Source organism: Hakea prostrata, chromosome 5 (assembly GCF_041222555.1).
Source record: "Hakea prostrata isolate BN-2017 chromosome 5, UWA_Hpros_2, whole genome shotgun sequence".
Lineage (NCBI taxonomy): Eukaryota > Viridiplantae > Streptophyta > Magnoliopsida > Proteales > Proteaceae > Hakea > Hakea prostrata.
In genome coordinates this window covers 7210780-7232604 of record NC_142604.1, presented here as the reverse complement: position 1 = coordinate 7232604, position 21825 = coordinate 7210780, and the positions used below count along the sequence as shown (strand labels likewise).

General features: G+C 38.8%; 2 protein-coding genes across 4 annotated transcripts; one reads left to right on the top strand and one right to left on the bottom strand.

Annotated features, from left to right (window-relative positions):
- Nucleotides 1-2738: 2738 nt before the first annotated feature.
- HB40 (homeobox protein 40) lies at nucleotides 2739-4617 on the top strand. The gene is made up of 3 exons (XM_089154985.1): nucleotides 2739-3108; nucleotides 3199-3509; nucleotides 4271-4617. Exons 1-3 carry the CDS (start codon nucleotides 2988-2990, stop codon nucleotides 4493-4495), a joined length of 657 nt encoding a protein of 218 aa, XP_089011111.1. The 5' UTR covers nucleotides 2739-2987; the 3' UTR covers nucleotides 4496-4617.
- A 334-nt stretch (nucleotides 4618-4951) lies between these two features.
- Nucleotides 4952-19994, bottom strand: LOC149014758 (PPPDE putative thiol peptidase family protein). 3 transcript variants are annotated; one of them, XM_089154981.1, is made up of 6 exons: nucleotides 19728-19994; nucleotides 19332-19496; nucleotides 17796-18053; nucleotides 9996-10283; nucleotides 6873-7113; nucleotides 4952-6600 (listed from the first exon to the last, which is right to left on the bottom strand). In XM_089154981.1, exons 3-6 carry the CDS (start codon nucleotides 18004-18006, stop codon nucleotides 6546-6548), a joined length of 795 nt encoding a protein of 264 aa, XP_089011107.1. In that variant the 5' UTR covers nucleotides 18007-18053; nucleotides 19332-19496; nucleotides 19728-19994; the 3' UTR covers nucleotides 4952-6545. The 3 variants fall into 3 exon arrangements, with proteins under 3 accessions (XP_089011107.1, XP_089011109.1, XP_089011110.1); XM_089154983.1 differs by lacking the exon at nucleotides 19728-19994 and adding an exon at nucleotides 18162-18215 and having other exon boundaries at nucleotides 19332-19712; XM_089154984.1 differs by lacking the exons at nucleotides 4952-6600; nucleotides 19728-19994 and having other exon boundaries at nucleotides 6607-7113; nucleotides 19332-19712.
- Nucleotides 19995-21825: the final 1831 nt, after the last annotated feature.

The following is a 21825-nucleotide window of genomic DNA, read 5'->3' as shown; positions in this document are numbered from 1 at the left end:
CTTCCATGGTGATGAGACCCTAAAAAGTAACAGAGATTGTCAACTCAAGACCCAATCACTGATCTTAGGGTTTATATGGTGACACCAACACCTCTGTTTAAACAAACCCAAACCCACTCTACAGGTTAGATTCAGTGTATGTTGGTGGGTTGGGTAAGGACGGATCCACGTGTCATTCTATTATCAAGAAAAGGTCCTTGTGTTTCATGGGCTATTGACACGTGTCTTTATTTATCTCTCTACAATGAGAGAGAAATTGCTAATTTAGGTGGATTTAGGTTCCTCATTTGCATAAATGAACAATAGGATTGGGAGAAAGTACCTGATATGCAAGACAAAGAAGATAAGGTAGCTTTTTACTATATTTGCCCTAAGAAGCTGCCAATTGGCTTTTGATGTCCCAAGGTAGGTCGTACAAATAAAAACAGAGACAGAATACAAGGTAAGGTTCAAAGTACATGGAAAATGCAATGATTACACACCAAGGGCAAAAGAGTCATAAAACAAATAATAGATTTGTCTTTTTATAAATAAAAATAAATGCTTATTTCTTCAATTTTATAAAGACTTATGATTGAAAAAGGAAGAAGTCACAAATAATAGAGAGAAGTAAAAACGAGTAAAGCATGAGTTTTTTGTTCAACTTTTTTTTGTCCTTTACATGTGTCTGGAGATTTTAAATATCTAGAAATTTCAAATTTATGAAGTTATAATTCATAAAATTAACTGTTTGGTTAATCTAAATCTGTGGATTCATTCTTGAAAAATTGTTTGGTCGACGTGAATTTTGTGAATGTACAGCGCTTTTATAGTAAGAATTTTACAGCATATCTATAAATCTGCAGACTCACATTTTCAGTGTAAAAAGATGAATCTCTAGATTTCATGAATCTAAAAATTTTCACAATCAAACAGTATAAATATCATATTCATGAATCCAAGCAGGCGGCGGCTACATTTAACTGTGATGAAGAAACCCAACCAACCATGGGTTAGCACGTTTGGGCCTTTAAGGACAGTGGTCCCCTAGATTAGCCATTGAGTCGACACGTATGAAAAGCTTTTAGGGTTTTGGATTCATATTTTCCACTCCATCATGTGCTTTACACAGAGTGATTAAAGTGAATCAACATAAAAAATAAAAATAAAAAGCACAACCCCTTACCTCAGCTCACTAGAACTTTTGCTATGTGGGGCCACCCATTCTCCACTGATGATTGGTAACCTATCTGGATGACTCAAGATCCCTTGATTGGTGGAAAAGAGTTTTTATTTTTTATGGTCTAATTGTATGTATCAAAGTTGATGTTCATGCAGGTCAGTTTTCAGGGATTCGAATTCTTGATCTCATACTATATAAAACATTAGTCTAGCGTTAATGTTTTGCCAATTGAGCAATTCTTCGAGAATGACGTAGGACATTCTTTGATTGGCAAACTTGATTGATCAATCACTAGTTAAGATTTTCTATTGAAAATGGAGCGTAAATGGTCTTTTGTTCTGGCATTGTAAACGTGACTTCTAAATAAATAAGTTGACGCGCCTGGTGAGATCATATTAGCCTTCACTAAGGTAATATCTTTACTCAAATTAAGGACTCTCTATTGGGGGATGTGGTAGTCTAGTTTATTATTGACTATGAAAAAGTGTCTTCCAATCTTTCAATCTCGAGCCACACACATATAGATACACAAAAAGATTACATAAATAAGCTAGGTACATAGGTTACAAAGCAAAGACTTTTTTTCTCTTTTATACCTAAGAAGACTTTTTAAGATAAACAACTAAGAGAAAAACTTACTCGGTGAGGGTGTCTAGAAGTTCATCTAGAATAGACCAAATTTCATCGGTTCAACCCTGGTCAAACAAAATCTTAATAAACTTGATTTTGGATTAGGGTTCTATGAAACTCGTAGAAATTGAAATCAAATTGAATCGACCGAAGGGTCAATAATGATTGATGTAAAATAAAAAACCGAAATCATCCAGTAAAGTCAAATTTAAGTATTGTTGGAATTGAAACAGCCGATAAAATTGAATCAAAGTGAACCAAAACAATCAAGACTGACAACTATCACTTAACACTCGAAAATAAAAAAACTCAAATCAAATAAAAGTTAGATAAGTGAGAGACACCGTGTCATGTCAGCAACACGACACATGGAAGAAATTACATGGAAACCATGTGAAGAGAATAGTATTAATTTGTTAAATTAGAACCCAAATCTAGAGACAACTCCTTCTCTACGTAATTAATTGAGTTCTCCAAGATGGCTTAAGGATTTAATAAAGGAAGGTTTTCTTTGGGATCTTGGTTAGGGTTTATAAAATTCCATGCTTCTTTCTTTGCCCACGCTATGCTAAACTTTTTTACTGTAAAACTCAATTGGGTGTTGGACATGCTGGGTATATCAAGCTTTGTTTTTTTTATTCATTTCACACTTTCTCTCTTCTCTTCCATCATTTCCTATATTCCCTTCTTACGTCAACCCCCACATCATCCTTACTCTTAATCCCATGCTACCCCTTATAAAATAATCCTTCAGACTGGTAACTGAAATGACTAAAATACCCTTCAGCCCTTGTTTTGTGGGGTCCCCTATTTTTCTCTAGAAAAGGTTCTACAACTCATCTCCAAGGCTCCAAGCTTCATGGCTTTCCATTTTGACTGATATAAGTTGATTCAGTTTGATTATCATTATATAAAAAGAACCCAACATGGAAAGGCTACAGTTTGGATAAATACACAAAAATCAAGGGTGATTTTGTAACTCAGACCTTATAAATAAAACTGTTCCTCTTCAGTGTCTTCTCACCCTCCAACATATCTCTTCTCCCTCCTCTCCCTTTTCCACCTTATTCATCTTCCAGTCCTTCCCTGTTAAGAAAATTTGACAAAGAACAGTAAAGAAAAAAAACCCACTAGAGAGCTTGGTATGCAAGAAAGTCTGTTTGGAATTCTGAAACACAGAGAGTGAGAGCTTCAAATGGAAGAAAAGAAAATGATAAGAAACCCAACTCATCCAGGAGGAGATCAAGTGCTTCTCTTGCCTCGTCCACTCTACCCTTCTGGTTTCTTATACAATCCAGTGGTGGCTTCAGTTGCAGGTTGGTTAGTTTAGTTATAATCAATTAGCCTATGAATTTAATCTTTTGACATGGTTTTGATTTGTATATATTGTGGGTTTTGATGGGTAGGGGTGAGGAAACCACGTAGACGAAGAAAGAAGAACAAAGGAGGAGAAACAGCAGAGATGGCTGCAAGAAAGAGGAAGTTAAGTGCTGAGCAAGTTAATCTTTTAGAGATGAACTTTGGGAATGAACACAAGTTAGAGTCAGGAAAGAAGGATCGTCTGGCTTCAGAGCTTGGTTTAGACCCAAGACAAGTGGCTGTTTGGTTCCAAAACAGAAGGGCTAGATGGAAGAACAAGAAACTTGAAGAAGAGTACTCTAAACTCAGCTCTGTTCATGACACCACTGTCCTTGAGAAATGTCACCTTGAAGCTGAGGTTTGTCTCTTGAACATTGCTTCTTTTACTTGGTATTTCTCATATTCTGGATCTGTTTTTGTTGGATCATCTCTGTTAAAATTTGTTTCTCCTTCCATATTATTAAAATTAAAACAACTATTAATTATTTGATTACACTAATCTCAAGAACAAATGCTACCAAATGGTATACAGTGGTGCACTTGTTTCCTAGTACATATGCATGATGGTTGATGAAGTCCCATCTTAGTGTTTTTAGGGGGTATGGGCTTGGCTTTTGGGGGTATTAATTAATTTAAGGAAATATTACAGAAAAAGAATTGATTAAGAAATCAAAAGAGCAAGGCTCCTTACTAAGCTAAGAAGCAAAGTTGCATGTTTAGTGACAACTAATCCCTAGATTTCCCCCCAAAAAAAATAATAAGATAAAAATTAGGGAGGTGTCAAGTTCTGGGGCTTGGATTGACTTAGATTAATCTTCCATAGGTGTATTATCTAATTAAAAAAGCTGTTTTAGTTCAATGCTTATCTATAAATTTTTGGCTTATAGCTTCTTATTGTCATATTAATATAAACCACAATGTGTGGTACACATGCATTTAGACATTGCTAATTGTGTGGTCCCATCTCTAAGATTCCTTATTTGAAAAGAAGTTAAAGATTTGGATTTGTCTAGTAAACAAAATGTGAGAGAATTAAAGCAATTGCTTTGATAAATTGGATCTAACTTTAGCTTCTTTTTCTAATAAGAAATTAATACATATTGTCTGTTTGGCTTGCAGGTGTTGAAGCTTAAAGAGAAGCTGTCAGAGGCAGAGAAAGAAATTAGGAGGCTTTCAGAGCGTTCTGATGGGGTGTCTAGTGGTAGCCCTGCAAGTTCTTCTTTCTCTATGGATGCTGATCCAAATTTTTTTAATGGATTTGGGGTGGATGGATTTAATAGTCTGTTCTATGCAGATGAAACTAGTTATGTTCAAGGGATGGATTGGGTAGATTTGTATCAATAAATTATATATTTTTCCCTTCTAATTAATCATGTAAATATTTATGCCTTCTTAAATTAGTGTAAAGATCTTCTAATTAGTTTCCTGCATATGTGGGGTAGTATGTAATTGTTGCTACCAATTAATTTAAGTGTCATTTCTTATCACTTCTATCTTTTTTAGAACTTTAATTTACACTGAAAAAAACCCCACAAAGAGTAAGTGATACAAGGAGCACAGGGTTTAAAGTCTTAAGGTTTAGGATTTAAGACTATGAAGCAAAAAAACAATTTTGGACATGAATGAACAGAGAACAAGAGATCAGAACCATTCAACATTCAAGGGTGAGAGGAGTGTAGACCTCTATCTTAGATGATTCAGATTCAAATTAGTTGAAAACATGACTAATGATCCCATATTGAACACCCACAACACTAACCTCTTCTCCTAATGGAATATGTTGTTGGAACCTAAGATGAACAGTTCCATGAGAGAGAGAGTGAGAGAACCAGCTAAGTTTTTTTAGTGGTAAAGGAGTCAAGAACGCCAACAGGCAACTATTGATTAAAAAGGCTACACTTGTGGTTCTCTCATGATCTCATCCTTTTGTACTGAGAAGCAGCTAGCCTTTTTTTGCATCCATATCTCAGAGTATTCTTTTTTTTTTTTTTTTTCAAATCTCTCAGAGTATTCAAGAATTCCAAGATTAAATGATATCAGAAGTGTGTGTATCTGTATGTGCAAGGACACTGAGAAAGACTTTTTCCCTTTTGTCATTTAGTAGGGAGCATGTTTTGTCTTATTTCTTGTACCTTCACTTTTGTATATGTACGTGAAGTTCATGTTCATGAATCATGACCCCTCAGGTTCATCCATCTCTTTCACCCAAAAAAAGAAAAGAAAAGCTGGGTCACCCATCTTCATCTTTTCATTGTCCACTTTCAGAGAAAGAAGATAAGAGTTCTGAGTCTTCTGACTTTATTTAGTTTTACTGCCTCTTTTGCTGTTCCAGTTACAACTAGAAGAAAGAATAAAACCAACTCTCTTGGAAATCTGTAGAAACAGTATGACCCATTTTGTACTGCAGTTAATCTCCTTCTAAGAACACTAGAATATCCATTTCTAACCGATTTTGCTTCAGTCCTACACATTTACTGTCATGTAGAATGTAAAATTTCGGATCAAAATGTCTAAAATTCTGCATGACGGTCCTACGCATTTAATGCGCACGATTGAAACAATTTCGATCCGTAACAATGCTTTTCCCATATTGGGCATGAAAGGCCTTTAAGGGAGGAAGCAGCTAATAAGATAACTCCTTATATATATCTCTTCAGGAGTTGTGAATAGGATGGCTAGTTATAGTGATACCATGAAGTGTACAAATGACAAACACCATGCCCTAGAAAGCTGTAAAAGGCTCCACAATTATAGAAAACAGAAAACATGTGCTGCCACTAACCTTTCTGACCCAGACTCTGCTGATCGTAACACTTCCATGAAATAAGAGCAACTTTAATTCATGCAGTACATGAAGCCCTAATTGCATGTGGACCATTCTCAACGATATAGGAACACTAGGTCAGTACCCAAAAACTCAGAAGAAAAAAAAAGGGATCTCTACCTGAGTGTCAAGAACAAGGCATGTCAGGGCAGAAGTAGTTAATTTAGTATGTACCAGCACTTCTGTACTGGTACGTTACATATTAATGCATAACAAATCAAGCTCTTGGCTCACCATGGTGACTTGAAAACCCCTTTGCTGTACGAGTTGAGATCATCTCTCTTTAGGTTAGCGTCCCTCACCTTCTCTATCACACTCTAGAGCAGAAAGTACCCACTAGTTCAGAGAAGCAAGATATGTATTCGTCTGACATTTCTCCACTATAAAATAGGGATAGAACCCATTTTAAAATACTAAAAAAATGAATTAAAGATAAGACCCCTAGTGAGTCAGACTTAAAACTCCACGCTTAATGTATGGTGGAAAAACAACAGAAGAGCACATAGAGGTGATCCAGACCCGGTACCATGGCCTAAGAATCAAACATTTTTCCTGGCAACATTCTTCCCTCTATGCATCCGCCAAGAAGAAAATTCGCCTCTTAGTCTTAGCATCCAAACATAGCCTAAAAGAAACAGAAGAAACAACTCACTATTACTTGCGAGCTCTTAAGGAGTCTCAAAGCAGAAAATAGTGTTACAATGGCAGAAAATACAGTAATTTTACAGGATAAGGCAGTAACATGAAAAAGATGACCAATTTCCAGTATTAAGAAACAAAACATCCTTTCCAAATGTTACTTAAACCCCGAGTATTTGGGCCATTACATTGAATGACAGAAAGCCTTGGAAATTCTCCGACAGGTCTTACAGCATACAAGAGAATATACTTCCTCACCTTTCTTTCAATGAATTATTGTTGGACCTCCTTAATTCCCATGGCGGCAGACACCCTCTCAAGGGCGATGGTATAAACAATGATGATGATGATAACTGCTTCTGCCGCATTGAAAGTGAAGACATGCAACTGAAGGCACTTCTTAGTCTTCTCTTCTCACTGTCATATCCTTCATAAGTGGGATCATGAGGTACAGAAGATACCTTGAGGGCTTCAGGAAGTATGCAGTTGCAGAATGACCCTATAGAAACAAACAAATAAACATAAATTCAGGCTTGAGTTTATAGGTAGCAATCAAAAGCAATAAGAATTACCTCTTACAAACAAACCATATCATAACAGATGTAAAAGTATCTATGGAATTATGACAATACAAGCAATGGATAAATGTCCCTAGATATTTAAAAAAAGTCATCAAGGTCAGTGAGCGTGAGCTTGCTAAGTACCCCAGCCAGGGCGATGCACTCATTTTCATATGACAATGAAGGCATACAGAAGATTTAATTTCCAACCCCCATACAACAACTCACTGCTACAAAACCAATGTAAATTTAGGAAACAGGTATAATTTTATGTATTCTTTTCAGAGAATAACAGACCAGCTAGAAAGAACCATTGAATATCACATTTGCTTACGTGAGCTTCTTGATGCCAGAACTTTTCTCTGTGCTGACAAGAGAAGCCATCAGGCTCCTTACATTTACCAATAATAGACAAAGTGACATCAAACAAGACATGATTGGTGTATCCTACTACATAGCTAAGTAACCCTAATGGGTCCTGGTTACTTGACAAATGAAAAATAAAACAAAGCTAGCAATGTGAGACTCGGCAAATATGAGGGCATCAGTGAGCAGTTTCGGGTTTACCGGCGACGCCGACGTAGAGATCATCCCACGACAGCATCTATGTGGATCGATGATGAGTTCGGAGGTTATCAAATTGCTAGGATCCTATGGTTCGATGAGAAACACTGCTCATAGGCAGTTTGTCATGTTATTTTCCTTAGTCTTGGTGGGTTGGGTAGTAGGTTATTATTGAAATATTTTAATTTCATGTTTGAGTCTTTATGGGCTGGGCCTAGAGTCTATTTTGGCCCAATTTTGAATTATTTTGAGTTTGGGTTATATTTACAACTTAAGTTGGGGTTATTTTGGGAATTAAACATGTAGGGTTGTGAGGGATCAATTTTTTTATTGCTTTTCACCCTGTTTCCCACTAGAAAAATTCCCCTTGCTCTCTTCTACAAAGATCTACTCTCTCTTTTTTCAAAACAAGACCTAGTTTCTTTCCTGAAAATCTTCTTCTTCTTCCCCAAACCCCACGGTTGTTATAATTTTCTTGCAGAAAAAAACAAAGGTTGTTTTCTTCCCTCTTTTCCTTATACGGCAGTCTAGTTTTCTTTTGTTAGTTTCCCTTCCCTTGTCTTTGTTTCTTTTCTTTCTCTCCCTCTATCTTATCACCTACTCCCTTCCCTCAGATACACCATTACTTCAAAATATTTTTTTCTCCTTTCCTAGGATTCACCACTACTTCAAAATATTTTTTCTTTCTCTTATTTCTGTTCCTAGATGCTTTCTAACCCCTGTTTTGCAGCCAGGATCAGCAGGTAACATTATCTCTCCCAAAATATTTCTTATTTATTCTTTGGTAGTAGTTTTGTTTAAAACAAAAACTTCCCAAGACTCCCTTTACATTGTTAATTATTGAATTCCTTGTTAGAAATCTGATATTGATTAGGACAGCTCTATTTTTCTTTAAGTTTCTTAATACGCTTGCATTTAATTTAGTGTTATGGTGCCAAGATCCCCATCCCCTTGTTTCCCTATTGATTCTTGTTTAGTTGTGCCTACCAATAAGACTTATTGTGTTTATTTCTCTACTTTAGCTGTCTTACATGCATGATTAATCAGATTTCAAGTGCTGCAAATTCCTTTCTTTACTATCTGTCAAGAATAGGTGTTTAATTCTAAGAGTTCAGTAGCCCACTTTATAGGTCTCCTAGTTTCTAGGGTTTCTCCTACATCAACAAGCTTACAGAAGGAAAGCCCAATTCACTAAGGGGGCCACAGGTCAAACAGAAAAATTTATTTAAATGGAGCCTCAGTTTGATAGCAAAGCACTAAAATAATTATCAGTCATGTCACCCTCAGCGACTCAAGCAAAGGCTTCCTGCGCATACACTATGGCCAAAAACAACTTGGGCTGCAAAAATTTTGGACTTGAATTTATTAGTCTGAAAATGACTCAAATAGATGAAAATATGAGGGGCAAGCCAATATGAAGTTGGCCATAGAGTTGAACCATCAATTTGATATTCAGGCAATGCATATGTCTCCAACCAACGGCCAGAATGGACAAATTAGTTCCTTACAATGGCTCCATGGCAGTTAATAGACCCTCTAATTCCAAACTTAGAAGATATCTTTAACTGTATACACATATTCCAAAGTCACAGTTCACCCTTTCTCCTATTGATTAATACCTATAACTAGTTATTATTAGACAAAAGTCACAAGGCCTTGCAGCTGCTCTTCTTTACCTCACCCCAAACAAAAATAAAGTAAAATAAAATAAAAAGGAAACAGAAAAAAAAAATTAAGAGATAATACAAACTCACTTGAGTTAGACACTACAAAATGATCAAGTGTTTTATCATTTGACCTGGACTTTGATCTCATCACAAACTGGATAGTTGGCAATCCCAAAATACATATGGTTCTTCAAATTTGAAAGAACAATTTTAGACACTAATAATGTTGTTGAATATCAATTTCAGCTTTATTGAAAATGAACATTGAAGAGGAATGTGACGGTTGAGTTCTTTTTTCTTGATGGTTCCCCCAACCCATACAGTAGGGAAAACGCTGTTGTCAGTTTCCCCCTATGCATGCAATTCAAATATCCCAATGGAGAGAGATGACAGACATAAATATTAACTAAGAAAATTGAATGTCAAAAATAAGACAGTTTAAAAAAGTACCAATAGAAATGGAATACAGTTTTTACTGGCCATCGTTGTAGACCAACATGAGTTAATAAACTATAAAATATTCAGGTCGAAATGCAATTACAATCAGCAAATGATTAGTGTTGTGGAAATAAAATGATGCATGAATGTACCTATTCTTGCAAGTCGATTTACCCAGTTGGGAATTTTATTCCCCGTCATCTTGTAACAGACATCTTTGCAAAAATGGTTGCAGTTCTTAACAATCAAGTGGTAAGTATCACCATTGTAGTTTGCAGAGATCTGCTCCATGAACTCCCTAACCTGACTGGGATTCAAGCATGTTGTACCCATAAATATTGACTTCCTAAACTTGAAGCCAGGGCACTGCCGAGGCTCAACCTCAAAGACACCACTCGTTGGGTAGTCATGGGCTCCAAAGGCATATTCTACACCATGAACTGTAAATAAGAATAGTCATTAGAAAATCCTTTGCATCATCCTGAAACTGTATAATACAAAAGATGGTGGATACAGAAAGGGAGGGGGAAAAAAGGTAGAGGCAACATGCCAATGGCTGTCTAAACTACTATATATAACTGCTTCTCTCTATTTGAAAACACACATATTCCTCTGCACTATTAATGTATTTTGTCTTAATTTTAGCCAAAGACATCCAAAATGTTACATAGAAGGGAAAATTACATATAAACCCCGCGTTTGCAATCAATTACATCTACTACCGCTGGAAAAAAATCAACTGCAAATGCCCCCTTACTGCTTCTGCAGAACTGTCCATTTATGGCTTTCAATTCTTAAAAGTAGGGGGCCATCCATTGTCAAATGCGCGCAAGCGCGAAAACGGAGCGGGGCGCCAGCCGCCGACCCCCGCCGACCGGCGCCTTTCGCGCACGCGTTCGGCGGCAAAGCCGCCGCTTTTCGCGGTTTTCCGTTCGCTCCGCCCGGGTCTTTGGCGGAGCGGTGCCACGAGGGCCCCCCCCCGCCGCGGCCGCGCCCCCGCCCCGCCGCCCCCCCCCCCCCCCTTCCTTCCGCCTCTTTGCTCTCTTGCGTCCTCCCTCTTTGTCTCTCCGCGCCTTTCCCTTTTGTGTTTGCTTCTCGTCATCTGGTGTTGCGGCCGGTGGGCGTGCTCGTGAGGGAGAGAGGGGCGTCTTGTGATGTGACTCTCTTTTGGTGTTTGGAGAGCGGAAGATCATGTGGTTTGGAATATTATTTCATCGGACTCATTCCATGCGGCCCTATTTTGTTTATTCGTTATGTCGCTTCGCGCTTTGGGTTCGGTGGTTCGGCCACCGCCCCTTTCTTTCGCCTTGTCCAACTCATTTTTTTTCAGAGGTAGCAGATGTAGTTGATTGCAAACACAGGGGGGTCATTATGTAATTTTCCCTACATAGAAAGATTTCATTCAATATAAGAAGTTAGCCAAATGAAAATAAATTAAAAAGAGTAAGGAACAACCAGAGCTGCAAAGAACAATTATATAGTGACCTAAACATGTAGAAACTACTAAATAGATATACATGGACACTGGTTATACTGTCAGCCTGTAGTAAGGAACAACCAGAGCTGCAACACCTTATCCATGGCATCTGAGGTAGAAGCCAAAGAAGATCCACATGTTTGCCACCACAACTTTCATTCTAATGGAAGTTAAGGTCTCATCATTTCTCACTTTTCAATCCGGAAAGAAGATTTCCACACCGTTGCTCATTGAAGTAAACATCAGATACTCTACTATAGGTTAAGACGGGCTGAAATACTGAGTAGATAGATCACATGTCTATGAGAACAGTTGAGATGGATATATTATTCCTTCATATAGCTAAAAACACAACATGCACATGCATGTTTAATATCATCTCCCCCCCCCCTTTTTCTTTTTTTCTCTTTTCCTATAAGGGAACTATGAGATTGATGACAACGCTGCCTACGGAAAAGGAGTGGGGGTATAAGAGGTGTGTCTAGCATGAATATGATAGAAACATAGTGCTAAATAATATGGGAGAATTTTTCGCCCTTGAAAAACACAAAAGAATACATACTCAAGAGTAATTATAATGCTAGGATGTTGAGCGTATCAGCAGAAATACCAGAAAGTTAGCACCAATAGGTGGCAAAAAGAGGAAATCAATGAAACGGTTTGTTTACATCCAAAAGGACATATAACTCCAGTAAGGGATGAAATAATATGGGAGAATAATACGGAGTGGCATCTTTCACCGGTAGAGTAGTGCTCATTCGCTCGGTCCTCAAAGCCTCCTATCTTTACTAGTGTGGCATCTTTTCTATTCCAAAGTCCATCATCCATGCAATGGAATCCCTCTTCTATGTTTTCCTTTGGAAAGGACAAGAGGTCTCCTGCTTCATCCACCCTATCAGATGGTCTGATGTTTGTCGTCCAAAAGCCGAGGGGGGGTCTTGGTATCCACTACATCAAGGACATCAACTTGGCTTGCCTTCTGAAACTCATCTGAAAGATTGCTTCCAAGCATGACTCTATTTGGGTTACCTAGGTTTACTCCTATCTCCTCAAGTCCGACTCCTTCTGGATTGCTCCCATCTGCTCTGACCCTTCCCAGGTTTGAAGGAAACTCCTGCTTCTGAGATTGATCGCTCTTTCCACTATATCTTCCCGTATTTGGCTTTCTCCCCCTCCAGAACCTTCTCTTCCTCTTCGGCCTGGAACTTACCTACTCTCCCTCTCCCCGATCCCTTGGTCCACTCTGGTTTGGTTCAAAGGTCATATCTCGCACCACTCCCTCACCCTTTGGCGAGCTCTTAACCTCCGCCTCTCCACCCAAACCTTCCTCATCAACCGCCACATCCCTGTTAACCCTAACTGCAACCTTTGTTGGAATGGCTCAAAGGACCTCGACCACTTGTTCTTCCTTTGCCCCTTTTCTCACTCCCTCCCTTCCATTTAGCTTTGCTCCAGACGTCCCTTTGATTTTTCTCGAGAATGGTCTTGGATCTTGAGAGCCTTCCCTGGTTCCTATCCACCACTTATGGTGGGAGCACAACTTTAGGATTTGGACCTCCAAATCTAGGTCTTTGGACATGATTTGGAAAGCCATCTATTTTGATGTTTCCACTAGGCTTCAACATATCCCCCTCCCCCCAACTCACCCCATTGCTGACACCCCAAGGAACAAGCTTATTGTTGTTACCTGGGGTTTAGGCTCTTCTCTCCAGACCCCCTTTTGATGGCTGGTTGCCCCCCTCCCCCCATCTCTCTCCCCCGTTGTACATTCTCCTTCTTTCCCCTACTCGGGGTTTTTTATGATATTTTATTACTCATCCAAAAGAGAGAAAAAACATCAGTGAGGAATGCAGCAGTTCGACAAAAGGGGAAAATAATAGGGGAGACAAAAGAACATGGATCAAGCCATTCCAAATAAAATGAGATTTAAAGTACTAACAAAAGCTATATGAGCAGCAACATAAGGCACAACAGCAGAATGCGATTCTTAATCAACCAAACAAGGCTTTCTTCAGTTAAATTTTGTAAATGAGGAACAAGTTTGATGTCTAAATTTTGTTTGTAATCTTTAGTTCTTTACCAGAGGATTGGCTCACTCAGCTCGGAATATTCACCACTGGTTAGTGAAGAGATCAAGGGTCCATTCTCCCTAATGGTATATGTAATAGCCCCCACCCCTCAAAATATATAAAATTGACTTGATATAGAAACCATCATCAAAAGATTCAACACATTCTGGACTCAGAGAATCTTAACCCAGCATAAATTAGGACAACTAACCACACTCAAAGCAGAAAAAGCAACAGAACATCAATTCAGAATAGAACTAAGATTTTCAGAGAACAGAAATAGGACTCCTAAAGAAATAGGGATCTAGCATAGCTCTATGGACTTGCCTTCTTTCCTAGACACTCTAACTTGTACAGAATTTCGGCATCAATTATCTGTCTTGAAAAAACTCGTCCACGAATTTTAGAGTGATGAAGCATTACCACTGCAATGGGATGGGACCTACCGGTCTTTTTGGTTTTAATACAAGTTCTTCAATTACGTTCCATTGCTTTGGTGTTGACCCTGGGGCCTGGGCCCTTAATCACTAGGGTCATCCCAAGGTATGCCTCACAGAAGTGAGAAATCATGAGGACTTGCAGACTTGATGGAGCCTCCTGAAGGCAAAGAAGCCACGAAATAAGGTACACTCCTATCTCTTTCTTCACCTCCTCTGGCAACCCCCGTCTCTGTTGCATCTCCAGCTATTAAAAAGAAGAGAGCATTATAGGATTTAGAACAGGTAAATACCAACCAAATCAGCTCCATGCCTGTGGCCAAATCTGTGTCCCAAATGTACAGACACAATTTCAACATGGAATGCCATACTGATCAGCATAAAGTGCAACAACAGTATTTTTCAGGACTCAGCAAAGATGTGTCTCAAGTATCCTGCAAACAGTTATCTTTTCTGTTTATTGCTCTTGGAGTTAATAGGGTCAACATAAAGCACTGAACAAGGCTGGACGGAACTTATTTTGATGATTCATGCCGTAATTCATGCCAAGTATTATCTCTAGTCGTAGCATTGTGGATATTGGATAATATCCTCCTTTGTGCGGAAATTGTTCGTGGGTTTGATAGGACCTCTCACTTCCTTGCTGCTCTTATGAAGGTTAATCTCTACAAAGCTTTTGATTCTATTCGCTGAGACTTTATTAGCGATGCTCTCACTTTTATGAGATTCCCGCCCTCCTTCATCCACTGGATTGAGATTTGTATCTCTAACCCCCACTTCTCCATTATCACTAATGGCTCTCTGGTTGGTTACTTCCCTTCTCGTGTTGGTATCTGCCAAGGTTGACCCCTCTCTCCTTACCTCTTCTCTCTTGCCTTAGAGGTTCTTTCTCGTATCCTCCAATCTAGCACTGATCAACATCTCATCGTCTCCATTCCTAAATGCAAGTCCCTCAATCTCACCCACCTTGCTTTCGCTGATGATCTAATGATCTTCTCCAAAGCTGATCATCAATCCATTTCATCCATTCTCTTAGCTCTCTTTACTTTTGAGTCCCTCTCCGGCCTCAAAGTTAACCTTGATAAGCCTACCATCTTCTTCTCTAGTATTCTTGACTCCTTGTGCTCATCTCTTCTCCAGCTTACAGGTTTCAAATCTGGTTCTTTCCCGGTGACCTACCTTGGTCTTCCCCTTATCCCTGGTAGACTCACTCGTCACCACTGTTCCCCCATGCTTGACCATATCCGCAAGAAGCTATGACTCTGGAAAGGTAAGCTTCTCTCTTTCGCTGGCCGAGTTGTGCTCATCAAATTAGTTCTCCATTCGTCTCATCTTTACTGGTGTGATATCTTTTCTCTCCTCAAATCCATCATCCTTGCTATGGAATCTCTTTTATGTGCTTTCGTTAAGAAGCCTCCTACTTCCTTCATCCCATCAGTTGGTCGGATATCTGTCGCCCAAAATCTGAAGGGGGCTTTGGCATTCGCCGCATCTTGGATGTCAATATGGCCTGCCTCCTCAAACTCATCTAGAAAATTGTGTCCAAACATGATTCTATTTGGGTCAACTGGGTTCACTCTTACCTCCTTCGTTATGACTCTTTCTGGACCGTCCCCATCCCCTCCAACCCTTCCTGGGTTTGGAGAAAGCTTATCCTTCTAAGGCCACATGCGCTCACGACAATCTCTACTCTTTATCTCCACTGATACCACCACCTCCTTTTGGCTAGACCCGTGGCATTTAATGGGCATTCTTTTCACCCTCCTTGGCCCACGCACTGTGTACAATACCTGCATTCCCAAATCCACCCCCTTTCCTCCTTCATTTCTAATGGCTCCTGGTCCCCTTACCCCCACCCCTGTCTCACACAAGTCTAGAATTCTCTCCTCGCTCTCTCAACTTCCCTTCATGATATTACTATTTGGCTCCCTACCCACTAAAACCTTCACCTCGTCCTTGGCTTAGGACCTCTCCCGTACCCCTTCCTTCACCCCCCCCCTTGGCCCCCGTTGATATGGTTTAAAGGTCATATCCCCAGCCACTCCCTTACCCTTTGGAGTGCCCTCATGCTTGCCCTTTCCACCCAAGCTTTCTTCATTAGCCCTCACATCCCTATAAACCCAAACTGTACCCTTTGTTGGTGTAACCATGAGGACCTTGACCACCTATTCTTCCTTTGTCCTTTTCCAACTCCCTTTAGAGAAAAGCCCTTGCTTTTATTTGGCCCCGCTCGCATCGCTCTTTTGGGTTTGCTAGAGATTGGTTTGGGTTTTGAGAAGTTTTTCAGGTTCCTCCATTAGGGACCGGATCAGTAAGCTTGTTTTTGGTGCTACTGTTCATCATCTTTGGTAGGAATGCAATCTCAGAAGATGGACCTCCAAATCCCGCTCTATTGACATGATTTGGAAGGCCATCTATTTTGATGTTTCTGCTAGAGTTTCTTCTTATCCCCATCCCCTCGTAATTGACACCCCAAGGAACAAACTTATTGTTGTATCCTGGGGCCTCAATTCCTCTTTCCAGCCTCTTGTTTGAAGGTTGCTTGTTGTATCTTTTTTCAGTTAATTTAATTATTCATTCATCCAAAAAAAAAACCATGAAAACCCATACAGCTTGCTGATACAGCTGTAGGACCAGTGACCCAACACTCAAGACTGTCAATAGCAAACCAAAGCCAACTCCTTCAGGTAATTTTTTTGTTACCAGACCTTTACATTCCTGAACTGATGATGGTTTTGTGTGCTTCATGAAGAAAAATCCTATTCAGGTTATGAAATGCTAAGCCAGGAAGGGAACAACTAGACATCAAAAGAACTTGCTTCTGCAGTTCACCCTGCTAGATACCCACTGGAGAATTCTTCCACTTATGCTGCTTTGCCCTTCACGATAATGGGATTGCCGTCACCATGGAGAAGATCACAGCTGTTGTTAAAGCGATGAATATCACAATTGAATCATACAAGCTGAAGTTATATGCTAAGCTGGAAATACTGAAGACCTTATAAGGAATACGATATCTGGTGTGGTGGTTCTCCTGTTGTAATTGCTACCCGACCAGGAGCAGGTAATGGTGCCACTACTGCAGCTGCTCCTGCAGTTGAGGAGAAGAAGGAATAGCCTAAGGAAGAGGTGATGGTATGGGGACAGTCATCACCACTACCACTGTACCCGGCCTCACCACCAAGTTACCAATTCCCATCCATTTTATTGGTGTATTTATCTAAGTTGACTAAAACACCCCTAGTGCAATCAGACAATCATTCTGGATTCTGTCTCCCCATCTTCACTCCCATCTTCTATTCGTCATGTGAGCACATCTCCTCTATACACTGTCTCCCCTTCTGTTGGGCCACCTCATGTTAGGGATCTCTCACTCGCTGACTGCAGCTCTATCCCCCGGAGGTATGCTCTCCAATATCATCATATTAACTACATAAACTTTCTAAGAACTCCCTCCTATCACCATCAGGAAATTGTTAGCCAAAACCAGCTCCATGACCACCTAAAAATACTCATCGGTGACCTAGAAAATGCTAATTTAATTCTCATTCTCTCATTCTTTGCAAATCTCACAATTTACTTTGCTTATGATCCAATGTCATGCCTTTTCTCCAAAATCCTGGTTGAGAGGTGATTTAGGGGTGAAATGATTCAAGCTTTATTACCCTATTATTTCAGGAAGTTGTCATTATCAGATATATGCATAAACAATGCGCTTTCAATGTTCCATCTTCACATCACTATCTTCCATAAATATGTAGCCAAAAAGATGGCATGCTTATCAATAGAAAAATCATATAATTGATCTGCACTACAGTGTGTACATTAAAAAATAAACCATAAATTAGAAACCCAATCAGCACACTGAAACTAAACTAGAACAGTTACTAAAGATATCAACCAGAATTTATGATCTCTTCCCCAAACTAGAACAGAAGATCTAAGATACAAGAAGTCAACAAACAATACCTTCCACACCAGAGTGAAAGATCCCAAGGCCCGTCCAGTAGAAATACCCATTCAAGGGGGTCAAGTCATACACATTGAGATAAACAGGCGTGTTGCTTGGACCAAAGCTTGCTGACTTCACTTTTGGGAATACGCAAAAACGAGAGGCAGTTTTCCCTTTCAGACGAAGAGGCATGATGGATTTCCAGCCCTTTTTGGAACCCGATCTCATGTTTCTTTTGTAGAGAAGTCAGGAATTGGTCAATGCCCAATTCCAACCTGCATAGATTTGGATTAAGAGGATCATTAGCCGTCCTTGGCTAAAAACAAACGAAGAAAATACGAATAAAGGAGAAAAAGGAAAGGGCCAAGAGAAAGAACACATACAGTAATCTTCAAGGACATAATTTAAAACTGAATATCAAAAGTACAACATTTCCCCTGTGATTAGTAAAAAAATACCAAATGAGTCCCTGATCTTCTTACAAATCACACAATTCAGAGAGCCAACAAAACACAGATACTGGTACTACCCATTATAAGTTGACGCAGAAATTGAATTTCAAATGACAAATCTCAAGTTTTATGAATGTTCATTGGAGGGCAATCATTGAAAGAGCAGGGAGAACACTTCTTCTTTGCAGGGGGCCAATCATCTCTGCCATCCTTAAAACAGGCTCAGACCTCAAATGTTTTCCCTAGGGCTCTTGAAATTTCTTACATGATCTACTGGTTGAGAGTGAGCATTCCACAGTGACTTGGAAAATTGACTTCCACTGCTTGTGTCCATCATATATCTCTGCTCTTTTCAAACTAGAGATTTGCAAATGCATACAAAATTATCTGGATCCTTAATTTTAAAAGCGCAAAACCATACCCTAGTCCTTATTGTTAAAAGTCATCTAAACCCATAAAATTATAATTACTGGCCTAGCAATCTAGCGTCATCAAAAATCTTTCTTCAGAACAGAAGCAACATAAGAATTTTAATAGGTCATCATGAAGAGTTTTTTAAGAAAATAAGGGGGGGGGGGGGGGGGGAATGGAAACGTTCAATGTACTGCCCTCTGCTAACACAGAATGTATAAACAAAAGAAACAATTGGTCCACGAAACGGATTGACATATTTCCCGAACATAGCTAAAACAATGAAGAAAAATAAAAAGGAAGAAATGGATTATACATTATACTAACAAGATTAGAAGACAGAATGAGAAGAAATGGGTTATACATTATATCAACAAGATTAGAAGACAGAATGAGAGGAGGGAGAAGGAAAAGAAGTACCACAACCAAAATCAGCGCAGGGCACTCATGGGCATGAAATACTTAAGAAGAATGACCATCTACTATTGTAACATATCAAGCAGATCCGACAAACAAATGAAGGGGAGCAAAGAAAAGCAACTGTTCCCACACGATTAGAAGAACAAAAAGAGCAAATCAAGGAAAACAGCATTGCCTCTCCATGGGAAGAAAACCAACGAATAAAGTGAACACTTTGGAAAGGACTGTCAGCGGACATAATAAAATTGCAAAGCAGAGAAACCCTCTTACCAGTTGGAAGGAAGCCCCCATCAGGAGTCCAAGAAAGATGACTTCAACCACCATGCAAACCCATCACCTTCCAACCTGAGAACCCATGTTTCAGAGGCGAAAATGTTCCGAGAACCCCTGCATCTCTACATAAAACAGGGAAGGGGAACCCAGAAGCCACGGCACCTAAATACCCAGCATAAAGAAGAAGAAGTAAATGCCAAGATTCTCTCCCTCACAAGTTCTATGTTGCTCTGATTTTCTTTTTCTCTCCTAAGCTTTTCTTCCACCATAAACAATGTATGTTCTCTTAAACTACAATATATTCTTACTTCACCTCACAGTTCCGGAAACAAGCTTTACCTTTAGTAAAGCTCTGCTTTTGTTTAAATTTCCCAAGTGTTTATCGAGACTCACCTGCAATTATGTAACACCATCAGCCAGCAGGGATCAAGGCCCTTAGAATTAATCTCTTTGTCCCCATACATCTGCCTTTGTTTTTTCTTTCTTGGAAATCACGGGTACTTCCTGTTTTCCATTCCCTGACTTTCTGTCCCTCTCTAGTCTCTTCATTCATTTTCTGGTGCATAGAAGCTGTTTGAGCCAGCAACCGCAGAATTTGGATAAGAATTCGTTTCTTAAATCTATAATTTCATTTGGGTTTGTGTTCAAGACCTGAACCCGAGATTAAACATTCAGCAACAATAATGACTCTGTGGTATTATATCTGTTTCCATAAATTGACTGTGCGGTAGATTTTACGCTTTTTTTTCTTCTATAATCATGACTATGTAGTGGTTACAGATTTACGGGTACATTATTGCGGTTGGATGAATTAGAAGTGATGATGAGTTCATCTCACCAGAAATTGTAATTTTGAGCTTGAATTTGACCTAAAATTTTAATTTTGTACTTATGGAAATTTATTTATTGAGCCTTTTTTCTGGGTATGATTTGTTTATTGAGCATGAATGGCAAGGGAATACAAAAGGCTATAAAGAAGATGCTGAGATGTTGTAGTGGTCCCAAATTTCCTCCTTTGTGAAGTTACATTGGGCCTTCCCCACCCCTGGTCAGAAGGAAGAAAGAAACATAAATAAAACAAAATTTCATGCATGTCTCATGAGGAGTCAGATCTAAATCATTCATAGAGAATGGGTCCCACACCTTCGAGTTAGATCCAATCTAATATTCCATGAAAAGTGAAGATTCATCTTCATCTATACAGCTATACTTATATGAATAGTTGATCCAATTCTTAAGTTATATTCATGGATTCAAAACCTCTCTTGTATTTACAGTGGCAAAGACAATAAAGAAGTAGCATGAGTGAGTGATGAACCCAACTACTTAAGGGCCAAAAAGTGAGCAGGTAAGGCATGCTGTTGGTCAAATAACTTAAGTTTTTGGGGTTATTTGCTCCCCAAATCATGTGAATTAAGGGACAAAGGGACAACCAGTGCTGGGGCTTGGAGGTCTTGTGGGGCTATTTGCTTTGAATGATCGGGTCTTTTTCCAGCAATTTTGACAAGCTTTTATTATTCACTCAAGACCCACAAAATATACATTTTGGGTTCAATTCATAGAAGGAATTTACCAAGGATTGCAAGTAGTATAAGAACATGAACAAGTGTTTACCCAAAAAATAAAAGAACATGAACAAGTGCGATTGTTTGGACAGATTGTTAAGACATAATAAACGAGCTCACTTGAGGGACTGCGGGAGGATCGCCATGAAATTTATTTATTTTTGGTACCAAGGCGCTTTTATATATAAGAAAATTGAAGATGAGGATATTATATATGCAGAAATCAACGGATGATAGAAAGACTGAGAGCTACAAAAGACAAGATGTTATCAACCTTAGAATTGCCAAGAGATAGAAGAAATTGATAAACACTTCTCACAAGTTTTTATATAATGGACTTAAGGGTAATTCAGCTAGTTCATGGTAAAATATTAGCTGGGCAGGAAAAATTATCACAAAATATGAAATTTAATAATTATTTCTAAAAATAGTATTCATAGTAAAAAAAATTTAAAAATATCTTATTAAATAAATTTTTTAAAAAAATTTGAGCATCTAATTTTCCTTTTCTCTTCCATCGAAGATAGAAGACTTCTTTTATTTATATGACCTTAAAATATCTTTTTGATCTGGTTCGTTGTTTTGGTTCATGATATTGAACTTCATAGTTTGATTTTAACTTGACTTGAAACGTATGAATTGAAGTCAATAAATTTTTTAAGAACAAAAACACAATTTTTAATTAACATTTTTTTTTAAACTATCACACTCAATATCAATACATAAAATTATACTTCAAATCCCACCATACTTTGTAGGATGGCGACCCTTGGGTTTGAACCCATTTGATTCATCGTATCTGGACTCAAAATTACTATCCTCTTCCCAAGCTTGAATGCTAATAAAACCAAAATAAAAAAATATATAATTTATCATTCTATTTTGTCCAAATTTCTTGTTAATAATTTTTTCTCGTTAGGCATTAA

Coding starts and splice junctions, on each gene's coding strand:
- LOC149014758 (XM_089154981.1), bottom strand. CDS start 18,006: ATGAGATCGGGTTCCAAAAAGGGCTGGAAATCCATCATGCCTCTTCGT. Junction 10,284..17,795: donor CTTTCACTCTGGTGTGGAAG/GTATTGTTTGTT, acceptor TCTTATTTACAG/TTCATGGTGTAGAATATGCC. Junction 7,114..9,995: donor AAATCGACTTGCAAGAATAG/GTACATTCATGC, acceptor TTGTTTCTATAG/GGTCATTCTGCAACTGCATA.
- HB40 (XM_089154985.1), top strand. CDS start 2,988: ATGGAAGAAAAGAAAATGATAAGAAACCCAACTCATCCAGGAGGAGAT. Junction 3,109..3,198: donor AGTGGTGGCTTCAGTTGCAG/GTTGGTTAGTTT, acceptor TTTGATGGGTAG/GGGTGAGGAAACCACGTAGA. Junction 3,510..4,270: donor AATGTCACCTTGAAGCTGAG/GTTTGTCTCTTG, acceptor TTTGGCTTGCAG/GTGTTGAAGCTTAAAGAGAA.